The following is an 11792-nucleotide window of genomic DNA, read 5'->3' as shown; positions in this document are numbered from 1 at the left end:
TTAAAGGAGCATTTAGTCCAGGAGCATTTTTAGTCTAGCATTGATTCTAAATGTTAATTTAATTTTTTCTACCTACCAAATGTTACCCTGGGGTTAAATGGTTATCACATTATTGTTACTTGATGCTAACACCACATTAGAGGCCTCTGATAGGATACTTTTCACCTAACCTCTCTACAGCAATTTGTTTAAATGTTTATTTTTAAACTGTAGTTTAAAGTGAATTCCTTAGTTAATTTCATGTTATTTTCTGAAGGCAAGTTTTTGGACCCATCAAAAATGGCTTGCACAATACAACAACAGACTCTTATGATAACATAAAGATATGCGAATGCACCTGTTTGTCAGGTGTAAAGAGTCACCTAAAGAGCATCCGCTTGGGAACTAAACCTTACAATCAAGCGCGCAGCCGCGCCTGTCGTCTTTTTATTCCTCGCTTCCAAGAGAAGGTGAATAAGATCTGTCATTAGATTCTTAATTTATAGATTGTCCTCAGAGACCCTATTGTCCAGTCCTCATGCCACAGCTGTCACAAGCGAAAAAAAGTAAGGAAGGAAGGAAGGAAGGAAGGAAGGAAGGAAGGAAGGAAGGAAGGAAGGAAGGTGCCTCTGAAGATAGGGCAAGCTTAATTCTGCCACCATTAGATAGGTCACAGTGTCACAGGTATGCTTTTAACAGGAGAGCAATATTAGAGGCCAGGTTGAAAAAACAACAACAAAAATAATACCCTGGACGTGGCCGATCAGACCTCAGGGAGGGCTAGCTGCAGCCCTGCTCTGTGAGTTTAGGAATTTCTGCAGTCACAGCATCCTCTCCTGGGGTCCTCCCAGGGCAGGCTCAGTCCCGGGGTCCTCCCAGGGCAGGCTCAGTCCCGGGGTCCTCCCAGGGCAGGCTCAGTCCCGGGGTCCTCCCAGGGCAGGCTCAGTCCCGGGGTCCTCCCAGGGCAGGCTCAGTCCCGGGGTCCTCCCAGGGCAGGCTCAGTCCCGGGGTCCTCCCAGGGCAGGCTCAGTCCCGGGGTCCTCCCAGGGCAGGCTCAGTCCCGGGGTCCTCCCAGGGCAGGCTCAGTCCCGGGGTCCTCCCAGGGCAGGCTCAGTCCCGGGGTCCTCCCAGGGCAGGCTCAGTCCCGGGGTCCTCCCAGGGCAGGCTCAGTCCCGGGGTCCTCCCAGGGCAGGCTCAGTCCCGGGGTCCTCCCAGGGCAGGCTCAGTCCCGGGGTCCTCCCAGGGCAGGCTCAGTCCCGGGGTCCTCCCAGGGCAGGCTCAGTCCCGGGGTCCTCCCAGGGCAGGCTCAGTCCCGGGGTCCTCCCAGGGCAGGCTCAGTCCCGGGGTCCTCCCAGGGCAGGCTCAGTCCCGGGGTCCTCCCAGGGCAGGCTCAGTCCCGGGGTCCTCCCAGGGCAGGCTCAGTCCCGGGGTCCTCCCAGGGCAGGCTCAGTCCCGGGGTCCTCCCAGGGCAGGTCCAGCCCCTGCCTCCCTACCTGTCTGCCCTGGGCGCGCCACGCTTTCCCAGGCGCTGCCCTAGCGGCGGGAATGGGAACACCCGGCTCGGGAGCCTCCTTTCCATTCGCCTTCCCCAGCCGGACCCCAAAGCCCCAAAAGCCCTGGCAGAAGGAAGTTCCCACTGGGTCCCCGTCCATCCCCGCCCCGTTCCTCGCTCCGGCTCGCTGCCTCTCTCGCTCCGATGCCACGGAGCCTCGCCGCCACTTGTGCGCGGCCGTCGGGCGGAGGCGGCGGCGAGCTCCGGGGCTCCGGGCAGGGACATGGGGCAGGGTGAGTGGCCGGTGCGGGGAGAGGCTCCGGGCAGGGACACGGGGCAGGGTGAGTGGGCCCGTTCGGGGAGAGGTTCCGCGGGGCTGGGGCGGCGCTGGCTGAGCCCGGGGAGGCTGCGGCTTTCTCCGCCGTCACGTCCCGGCTGGAGCTCCGAGCTGCAAGCGCACAGCCCAGGGGAGGGCAGAGAGGGGCAGGGAGCCTCTGCCTCCCTCTGAACAGAAAGTAGGAGCCCCGGGAGGGAGCGAGAAAAGCGCCCTCCCAACTTTCCCCCGTCCGTCCTCCGTCCCGGGGCGTGCAGCCTGTTCGCCCGGGGCTGCGCCGGCTGCAGGCGTGGCGGCGAGCCCGCGCGCCTTGCCCCTTGCCCCGCTCCTCCTCCCCCCCTCCCTCCTCCTCCTCCCCCCGGCCCGGGCCGCGCTCCCTCCCCGAGAGGCGCCAATGGCTCCCCGGCCGGCCCGGGGGCGGGGGCTGCAGCGCCTCCTCCCGCCGCCGCGGCTCCGGCTCCCGCGGGCGGGGAGCGGGGCCGCAGGTGGCAGCGCCGCGGAGGCGGAGGCGGGCGGCGGGGCTGGGCCGCTCGGGCGGGCGGGCTCCGGACGCGCCTCCCGCCAGCCTCCCTCGGGCCGGGAAGGAGGCGCGCGTCCCGCCCTGACCGCCGCCTCTCCCCCCGCAGCCGTGACGCGCCGCCTGGGAGCCGGAGCCCGCGCGGCGGTCCGCAGGCTGATGGACGGCCGCGCCCCGAGCGCGCAGGACGCCCCGGCGGAGCCCGCGCCGCCCGCCGCCGGGTAAGCCGGGCGCCGCCCCGGGGGGAGGGCGGGGAGGGGGGTCCGGGGGAGAAGGGTGGGAAGAGGGTCCAGGGGGAGGCCGGGGAGGGGGGCCCGCGCCCACCTGGCCCGGGCCCCGCTCGGTGCCGGCGGCCTGACCCTGGCCAGGGCGCACGCGGCCGGGGAGGAGGCTGCTTCCTCCGGCCTCCGCGGAGGCCGCCCCGGGTGGGGGCCCTGGTAGTTTTGTCATTGCTTTCTGCCCGGAGCTGCTGGAGGGCAGCGGAGTGCCGGGGACGACGGGGCGAGGAGTCCGGGAGCACAGATGGTAACAAAGGGCCCCTTGTTGGGGCGCCGGCAGGGCGGCGGGCGATACCTGTAACTGAGCTCCTGGGAAGGAGGAAAAAGTTTCCTTGGCCGGAGCGGAGGCCCGGGCAGGTGAGCCGTGTCAAGGTGACCAAGGAAGGGGCTCCCTGCGAGGAGGGCCGCGCAGGGAGTGCCAGCTGTCAGCCGCTGACAGTTCCGGGAGCGGGCGGTGCGCGCCTCGGGCCGGGGGTGTGTGTGCCCGTGGCCAATTGCCGGTGCCAAAGCCGAGCGCGGAGTCAGACTGCAAACAACCATACTTTTTCCTTTGTGTCCTCACGTGTGCGGGGAGAGATTGGAGGCGAAGGGGCTGTCTGTCACATGGTGAGTTAATATTCAATGGAGCGTGCCTTCCTGCCAGATATGCTAATATCACCTTGCTGAGCGTTTGGGTAAACAGTCATGAGAACAGGTAGTTCCGCAGGAGATGGGGGGAACCTGAACTTAACCTTCATCTCGGTAAACAGGGAAGGCTTTACCCCGATGCTCCTTAAGCTTCTAAAGTGGGACACCCCTCTGATGGCAGGATAACGTTTGCCTACACGTATTCCCCCAACTCAGATGCTTTTCTGATATTTCTGGATGCAGCAATGCCCTAAAAAGGAATAGGAACATCCCAGGAAAGAAACATGAAGGGAAAATCGACTTTGCAACCTGTGAATGAGAGTGTGCAGTTTTCCTGATTTAAGAGTTAGAGAAGTCATTTTTTCCCTGGAGCATGACAGACGTTTCCGTAGAAGCAAGTCACGGCATGTTTATTCATCAGAGACCATTGGAGCATTGGCAGTTGTCTAGAGGAAACATGGGAAAGTCTCAAAGCAACATGACTAACAGAAAAGATATTTAGCATAATGCTTACGTAGTGCATGAATTAATTCCTTCATTTTGCTCCAAAGAATTAGCTTCTTCACTTTGCAAGTAGCCATACTACTGTTGACTTCCATTTCTGTCCTTTCACCGTTTTTGTCCCCCTTGTTTAGATATCATCATATATCCCTCCGTATATTCTCCCATTAGGATCTATGGGTAAAGAAATACATTGATAGAAAGATATTAATAATCATAGCATGAGCCTCTCATTGGAGCTGCAGAGTTATATAAATTGAAGGTGAGACATATTTCAGGAATACTGAGATGTAGTAAGGAACCATGAAATAAGATATAATTAAATTGGTGGATTTGAAAATGGATAGGTTAAAGTACTTAAAAAAGAACCCAGCATATGCACTTACACAAAATATGCTAATGGGTGTTCAGAAATCAGTTAATACTTTTGAGTAAAATAGGTGAGATCGGATGGCTCTGAGATGAAGGCATGGTAAGAATTTTCTAGTGATAAGCATGGCTTTTGTTAAGATACTTCAGATTTTACTTTTGAGAATTTAAAGGTTTAATTAAGAAGTTCTTTGTTTAGAAGAATACACAAAACTTTTATCTAATTTCTCAAATATAAAGAAAACACTTTTAAGGAATTTTGCCCTCCTCCAAATTTAAAGAGGGACATCTGGAGTAATGATTCAGTATATCTAAAAGCATCCTACTCTATCATTTTACCTTACATTTTTCTATTCAGAAAAGTATCATCAACAAAAAATACTTATCTACTTTGTCTTCTTTTACTACTTATCTATCTTGTCCCTTGGCGTATCCCAAGTGCCAATTACATGGCGTTTTTTGACCATTTAGTATTTAGTATTGCTTTTGTTGTGTTGTTTTCTTAAAAACCCAAGACATTTAAAAGGTTTTAACTGTGAAAAATAATATCCTAGGTATAGGTCTTTGGGAAGTGGCAGGGAGCAAGCTCAGTCAATATGTTATAATAAATCATTAGGTTTGAGAAGTAAATTTCTTGCTATAAAACTACTTAAATCATGACTCATTACTCTAATAGCCTACAAGGGCTAGTGCTAGTTTAATCCTTAATCTTGTATATCACTGCTCTATAGAATTTCTCTGTAATTTTCCATGCCTTACATTGTTGTAACAGGTTATTTTAAAGACATTTAATGCAACTGTATTTTATAAATGACAATCTGAAGCCCAGAGACACTGAGTGACTGCACACATCTAGCAAATTAGTGGCAATACCAAGAAAAACAGGACTAGTTGCCTAGTTCATTGCATTAATTGCTGTTAATCTTTTTTTCTAAACACAACGTTATACATTTAAATGTCAAAGAGTCATCTTGGGTACTTTAGCTTTAGAGCTACCATTCCTTGTGGTTTTTACTTGCCCATGTACTAGATATGCTTAAAAATAAAATAAAGCTCTTGGAAATATAAATGTCAACATGTAGTTGATCTTGCTTTGAGGAACCTTAATGTTTCTTTTTGTTTGTTTGATTTTTAATACTCAAGAAGTGAGGAGCCGAAACCAGTTTGGCTCAGTGGTAGAGCGTCGGTCGGTCCCAGGTTCGATTCTAGTGAGGGGCATGTACCTTGGTTGCAGGCACATTCCCCCGTAGGGGGTGTGCAAGAGGCAGCTGGTTGATGTTTCTCTCTCATTGATGTTTCTAGCTTTCTATCTCACTCCTTTCCTCTCTGTAAAAAATCAATAAAATATATATATAAAAAAAAAAGTGAGGATATTTTTTTCCCATTGATTTTAGAGAGAATAGAATGGAGTGGGGAGAGGGACAAAGAGGAGAGAGAGGGAAAAAAAAATCTATGTGACAGGGACATACCAATTGGCTGCCTCCCAGGAGCCTGACCAAAGGGTAAGAGATATTGGATCTGCAACCCAGGTAAGTGCCCTTGACGAGAAATCGAACCTGAGACCCTCCAGTGCACAGCACAGACTGAGACTCTAATCATTGAGCACCACCAGCCAGGGCAAGGAACCTTAATGTTTTGATTCCGAAACAAATTTTCTGGAGTGTGGGGGGAAAAGTGTACTACTTTATAATTTTTCAGCTTTGGATGCAGGGGGTTAATTGAAGGTGGTGGATATAAACATTAAGGAGTGATTTAGCCTCAGCTGTTTCTTTAGCTTTTATGTGGGTACTAGTGGCCCGGGGCATGAAATTCATGCACATTAAAAGGGGATTAATTAAAAGGAATATTTTAATATTGCTATTTGCCCTTTCTCTATAATAGAAGTGTCAGAGATGAAATAAAATTAGTAAGATGTATATGAAAATCTTCCACCTGTCAGAGTCTGGGATATGCTCAGGGACCCAGAGTCAAGTCCCTGCCACTCATGGTGCCTCAAAATCTCTTGAGACCCAGACCTAGCCAGATCCGCCCCCTTTGGGCAAGATCCAGACCAGGCCAGCTTCACCTTGTCAAGCCCTGCCAGGTGGGGGGGTGCAGCCTGAGGTCCCCTGTCAAGCTCTGCCGGGAGGGGTCATGGCCTCAGGTCCCCTGCCCCAGTGCTAGGGCAAGGTGTGTGGTCTGAGGTCCCCCAGCATGGTATCGGGGTAGGTCGTTCAGCCTGAGGTCCCCCTCTTCTCATCGGGGTGGGGGGGTGTAGCCTCAGATCCCTGCTAATTGTTCGCTAAGGCTTGTTAGGGGAACTTGGCCTCTGCTGTGGGCACAGCCTTCTTGTGTTACAGAAACCCCACTTCTGTTGTGGGAGCCACCCTCTTTGTGATGGCATGATGGTCAATTTTCATATTCCATCTTTATTAGATAGGATATTACTGGTTCTAAAATTCACTGATTATGTAAACTGAGTCCTTAGTAGCTAACATTTATTGACTCCTTAGAAGTTGAGTGCCTTAGCTGAGGTTTCAACATGAGAATTACCTGTGGACCTTTAATACTAATAGCCATACTATCACAGTCCTATCTATTCTGATTTTAGCTTGCCTGGGACAAGGGCATGGAGAGGTTGTAAATGCTGCTCAGGTGATTCTAATATGCAAATACCTCTGAGGATCTTTGGTGAAGTAGATATCAATCGACGTGATGGATGCCAAAACCGGTTTGGCTCAGTGGATAGAGCGTCGGTCTGCGGACTGGAAGGTCCCAGGTTCGATTCCGGTCAAGGGCATGCACATTAGTTACGGGTACATCCCTGGTGTGGGGTGTGCAAGAGGCAGCTGGTCGATGTCTCTCTTCCATCGATGTTTCTAGCTCTCTATCTCTCTCCTCTCCCTTCCTCTCTGTAAAAAATCAATAAAATATATTTTTTTAAAAATAGACGTGATGGAGATGAAGCTATGAAAGGGAATGGAAACTGCTGGTAATCATTTTTAGGGAACTCAAGATCACAAATTTCAGCTTTATTTTGCCTTTTAAAATTGAAGAGGCGTTTAAGTGCCTTATAGTATTATTGTTTAAAAATTTTTTTTCTACTCCGTTTTTAGGAAATATAACAACTCTATGTTTCAATTGTGGAAACTGAGGCTCTGATTGTTTAAGATACTCAAGGCCACACAACCCTAAGAGATGAAAGAGTAATAGAAACAAGGTCTGATCCCCACATGTATGCTCTTCGTCACTAGGCCTGTTGTCACCCAGTATTTTTGCTACCATGGATTATACTGAATGGCTAAAGAGTATTTGTATTGCCTGGCCAGTGTGGCTTAGTGGTTGAGCAACAACCTATGAACCAGCAGGTGACGATTCAATTCCTGGTCAGGGCACATACCTAGGTTTCCTACTTGATCCTCAGTAGTAGGCATGCAGGAGGCAGCCCATCAATGATCCTCTCTTATTATTGTTTCTCTCTCTCCTTCTCTCTTCCTCTCTAAAATAAATAAAAATAACCCTAGCCCATTTGGCTCAATGCATAGAGAGTAGGCCTGTGGACAAAATGGTCCCGGGTTCCATTTTGGTCAAGGGCAGGTACCTTGATTGCAGTCTCATCCTGGGCCTGCAGGAGGCAACCAATCGATGTGTTTCTCTCATATAGATGTTTCTCCTTGTCTTTCCCTCTCTCTTCCACTATCTCTTAAAAAACTAAAAAAAATAATAATAAAAAATAATAAAATCAATGGTAAAATATCTTCAGGTGATGATTAACAAAAATAAAATAAAATAAAATAAAATAAATAAAAATATAGTTTTAAGAAAACTATTTTAACTTAAAGTGGTTTTATGAATGCCTTGTCTTAATTTTTTTTTAAGTTTATATTTTATTATTTAAAAACTCCTAAAAATTCTAATGCAAAAGAAACCCCATGTTCAGCATTTAAAAAAGAATTTAAATATTTGATTTATGTCTTCAGAATCATGTTTAATATTTTCATGTGCTTGGGATGATTTAATTTAACTCAGTAAATTGACAGCCTTCTTTTGTCATATGACAATCTGTACATATTTTTGCCACAAGGCAACTATTAGAGTCATTTGCAGTATAATTTCAAAAGTAGGATTTTTGATTGCCAAATAAGAAAAGGGAAAATGTTTATTAAGACAGTGCTAGACTTTTTCTTTAAAGTATAATTTCCTCTGAATGTGTTAGAGGGTACCTTTATTATTGAAATGCCAGGTTTATTTATATAATAATAAATGCTAAGCTTCATGTTATTGAGACTACTGCTTTTATTTAAGTAATTAGTCATAACTTGGGAGCCCTTGTTTTTTGTAAAACATGTTTTTCTAGGTTCTGGTAGGTTGATTTCTCATATTAAGGGCTGTATTAAAATTATCTGTAACTGTGCAGGGGGAAATAAAGGAATATGATGTATGTATAGAAATGGTACTTTGACGCTAACTTTAAAACATTATATTTAGAATGTAATAGCCTTTGCTGAAGCTGGTTTAGCTCAGTGGATAGAGTGTTAGCCTGCAGACTGATGGGTCCCAGGTTTGATTCCGGTCAAGGGCACGAACCTTGATTGTGGGCACATCCCTAGTGGGGGGTATGCAGGAGGCAGCTGATCGATGTTTCTGTCTTATTGATGTTTCTAACTCTCTATCTCTCTCCTTTTCTCTCTGTAAAAAAACCAATAAAATATATATATTAAAAAAATAGAATGCAATAGCCTAAGTTACTGGTAAGCAAGCTATTGCCCAGCAAATTGTGCCAAAAATGGGTCCTCTATATGTATTTTTTTCTTTTTTTTAGATTTTTAAAAAATGTGGTAAAATACATATTACATAAGATTTACTGTCTTAACCATTTTTAAATCTATAATACAGTGGTACTAAGTGCAGTCATTTTATTGTGAAATCATCACCATCATTTATCTCCAGAACTCTTTTCATCTTGTAAAACTAAAACTCTATATCTATTAAACAAAACTCCCATTTTCCTCTTCTCCCAACCCTGGAAGTCATCATTCTAACTTTCTGTTTCTATTATTTTGACCACGCTAGGTACCGCATATAAATGGAATCAAACAGATTTTGTCTTTTTTTGTGATTGGCTTATTTCACTTAGCATAGTCCTCAAGATACATCCATGTTGTATCATATATCAAAATTTTCTTCCTTGCCGAAACCGGTTTGGCTCAGTGGTAGAGTGTCGGTCTGCGGACTGAAAGGTCCCGGGTTTGATTCCGGTCAAGGGCATGTACTTTGGTTGCGGGCACATCCCCGGTAGGGGGTGTGCAAGAGGCAGCTGGTCGATGTTCCTCTCTCATCGACGTTTCTAGCTCTCTATCTCTCTCCCTTCCTCTCTGTAAAAAATCAATAAAAAATATTTTTAAAAAATAAAAAATTTTTCTTCCTTGTTAAGGCTGAATAAGAGTATCTGATTGTATGTATATATTACATTTTTGCTTATCCATTCATCTGTCATTGGGCACTTGTGTTGCTTCCATATTTTGGCTATTGTGACTAGTGCTGCTAGGAATATAGGTGTACAAATGTCTCTTTGAGAACTTGCTTTTAATTATTTTGGGTTTATATCCAGAAGTAGAATTCCTGGATCATCTGATCATTCTATTTTTAATTTTTGGAGGCCCAATATACTGTTTTCCATTTAGCTGTACCATTTTTATAGTGCCAACAACAGGGTTTTAGTTTTTCTACATCCTCGCCAATCCTCATCATTATATGTTGTGTGTGTGTGTGTGTGTGTGTGTGTGTGTTTTTATAGTGGTCATCCTACTGAGTATGAATGTAGTTTTGATTTGCATTTCCTAAATGATTAGTGATGTTGAGCATCATTTCATGCTTTTGTCTATTCATATATCTTCTTTTGAGTAATATTTATGTAAGTTTTTGCCTATTTTTTGTTGCTTTTTAGTTTTTTGAGTTTCAGAAAAACTTATATATTCTGGATATTAATCTCTAATCATCTATCTGTTTTGTAAATAAGTTTTATTGGTATTCAGCCATACCTGCTCATTTGCATATTATGCATGACAGATTTTAATGTTATAATTGAGTAGTCCATACAAGGAATATATGGCCTGCAAAGCTAAAAATATTTGTCTTCTGCCCATATACACAAAAAGTTTATTGACTCCCAAGTGTAACTAATGAAATTGGCAAATGAAATAGTGATTATTTAATTTAAAATTTACTTACTGGGAAGATCTCTAAATATTGAACTTAAAAATAAGTTGGAACAAAATGATTTATAGTCTGTTTGTGTAAAGCAATATATATCTTACTTTAAGAAACTCTGCAGAATTATGATTAGTGATTGATACATGCTGAATGGTGTTTTTTTCAATTGAAAATTTAGGTTTAGCCCCTTGGCAAGCATTGTGGAATTTTAACATTTATATGATATTGGAATATATCTAAACTTCTGTGCTGGAGACACTTTCATGAAAAATGGCTGATATGTGGCTAAGATGTTTAGAAACAGATGTGCTTAGGAGCTTGCTCAAAGGTAGAAGGAGCCGAAACCGGTTTGGCTCAGTGAATAGAGCATCGGTCTGCGGATTGAAAGGTCCCAGGTTCGATTCCAGCCAAGGGCATGTACATTGGTTGCGGGCACATCCCTGATGGGGGGTGTGCAGGAGGCAGCTGGTCGATGTATCTCTCTCATCGATGTTTCTAACTCTCTATCCCTCTCCCTTCCTTTCTGTGAAAAAATCAATAAAATATATATTAAAAAAAAAAAGGTAGAAGGAGTTCTGTCTAAATTTTGAGTCCATACTTATTTTATGTATTAAGGCAAATGGTCTTTATAATTTTCAGCAAGCATTTTTGTTATTGTTAGATATATCTTTATCTTTAAGCATTTAGTGTTCCAACATTAGTATGATAGTTGTTGCAAGACCTTTTTTTTTTTATGTTTTTGCTTTGCTAATTTCCCACCCATCTGTTATAGTAAAAACAAACTCAAAGTATGGGAGAAAGAAGTTTCCCATGACTATTTATAAAGGGCCAAATGTCTGCAGCTTTGCATACAAACTTCATAGCTGAGGAATGAATTCCTTGGAAAAAGCTCTCAAGGACCAACTAATTTTTAGAAAATGTTAGAGTGAACTTGGGTTGTTTATTATCATATAGCTTAAGTTCACAATACTGTTTATAAATTTAAATAAGTTAAACGTTATTTATTGACTTTAGATATAGAATTGAATTGTAGAGTGGTTTGACAAAGAAAGTACTTTCATTGGGATAGTCATAGATCAATATTAAGATACCAAAGAAGGCAAAGGCAAGAAAAATAGTACAAGTTCAACTCAGAAATCTGATAACTTATTTACTATGTGAAACTTTGAACACATTTTAAATATTTATAAATATTTACCAAGGTCAGAATTTTCAGATTTCATAGTCAATACATGAAGGTATTTGAGTTTCCAACACATGTAATGGGCAATATTCTGACTACATCTGTGTCTTTTCATGCTATATAGCTCAGGGATATAACTCAGAGGCAAGCTTCAGGAATTTTATTGTGAAGAAAGCACAGCACACCACAGAATCAGGTCAATTTCCTAACTGCCTGCTCTTTAGAAAATCCTGTGTAATAAAGAGCTAATGTGCAAATGGTCATCATGCCCTTGTGTCTTCATGTCCTTGCACCAGGGTGGGGAGTGGGGGGGACCTGAG

At 45.0% G+C, this 11792-nt stretch overlaps 1 protein-coding gene across 9 annotated transcripts in view; it reads left to right on the top strand.

The window, feature by feature from the left end:
• Window positions 1-1454: 1454 nt before the first annotated feature.
• COBLL1 (cordon-bleu WH2 repeat protein like 1) overlaps window positions 1455-11792 on the top strand; it is a 140701-nt gene continuing 130363 nt past the window's right edge. For 5 of the 9 annotated variants that reach the window (XM_084891594.1, XM_084891592.1, XM_084891593.1 and 2 more), the window contains exon 1: window positions 2185-2543. In XM_084891594.1, coding sequence (XP_084747720.1) covers window positions 2200-2543 — 344 coding nt within the window. In that variant the 5' untranslated portion in view covers window positions 2185-2199. Of the gene's footprint in view, window positions 1813-2184; window positions 2544-2692; window positions 2958-11792 lie in introns of those variants that run through there. The other 4 variants (XM_084891597.1, XM_084891595.1, XM_084891596.1 and 1 more) reach the window with 4 other exon arrangements.

The sequence above is a fragment of the Pipistrellus hanaki genome (genome assembly GCF_964339955.1).
Source record: "Pipistrellus hanaki genome assembly, chromosome: 8".
Lineage (NCBI taxonomy): Eukaryota > Metazoa > Chordata > Mammalia > Chiroptera > Vespertilionidae > Pipistrellus > Pipistrellus hanaki.
The sequence above is the reverse complement of the archived record's forward strand: the minus strand, read 5'-3'. Positions and strand labels throughout refer to the sequence as shown.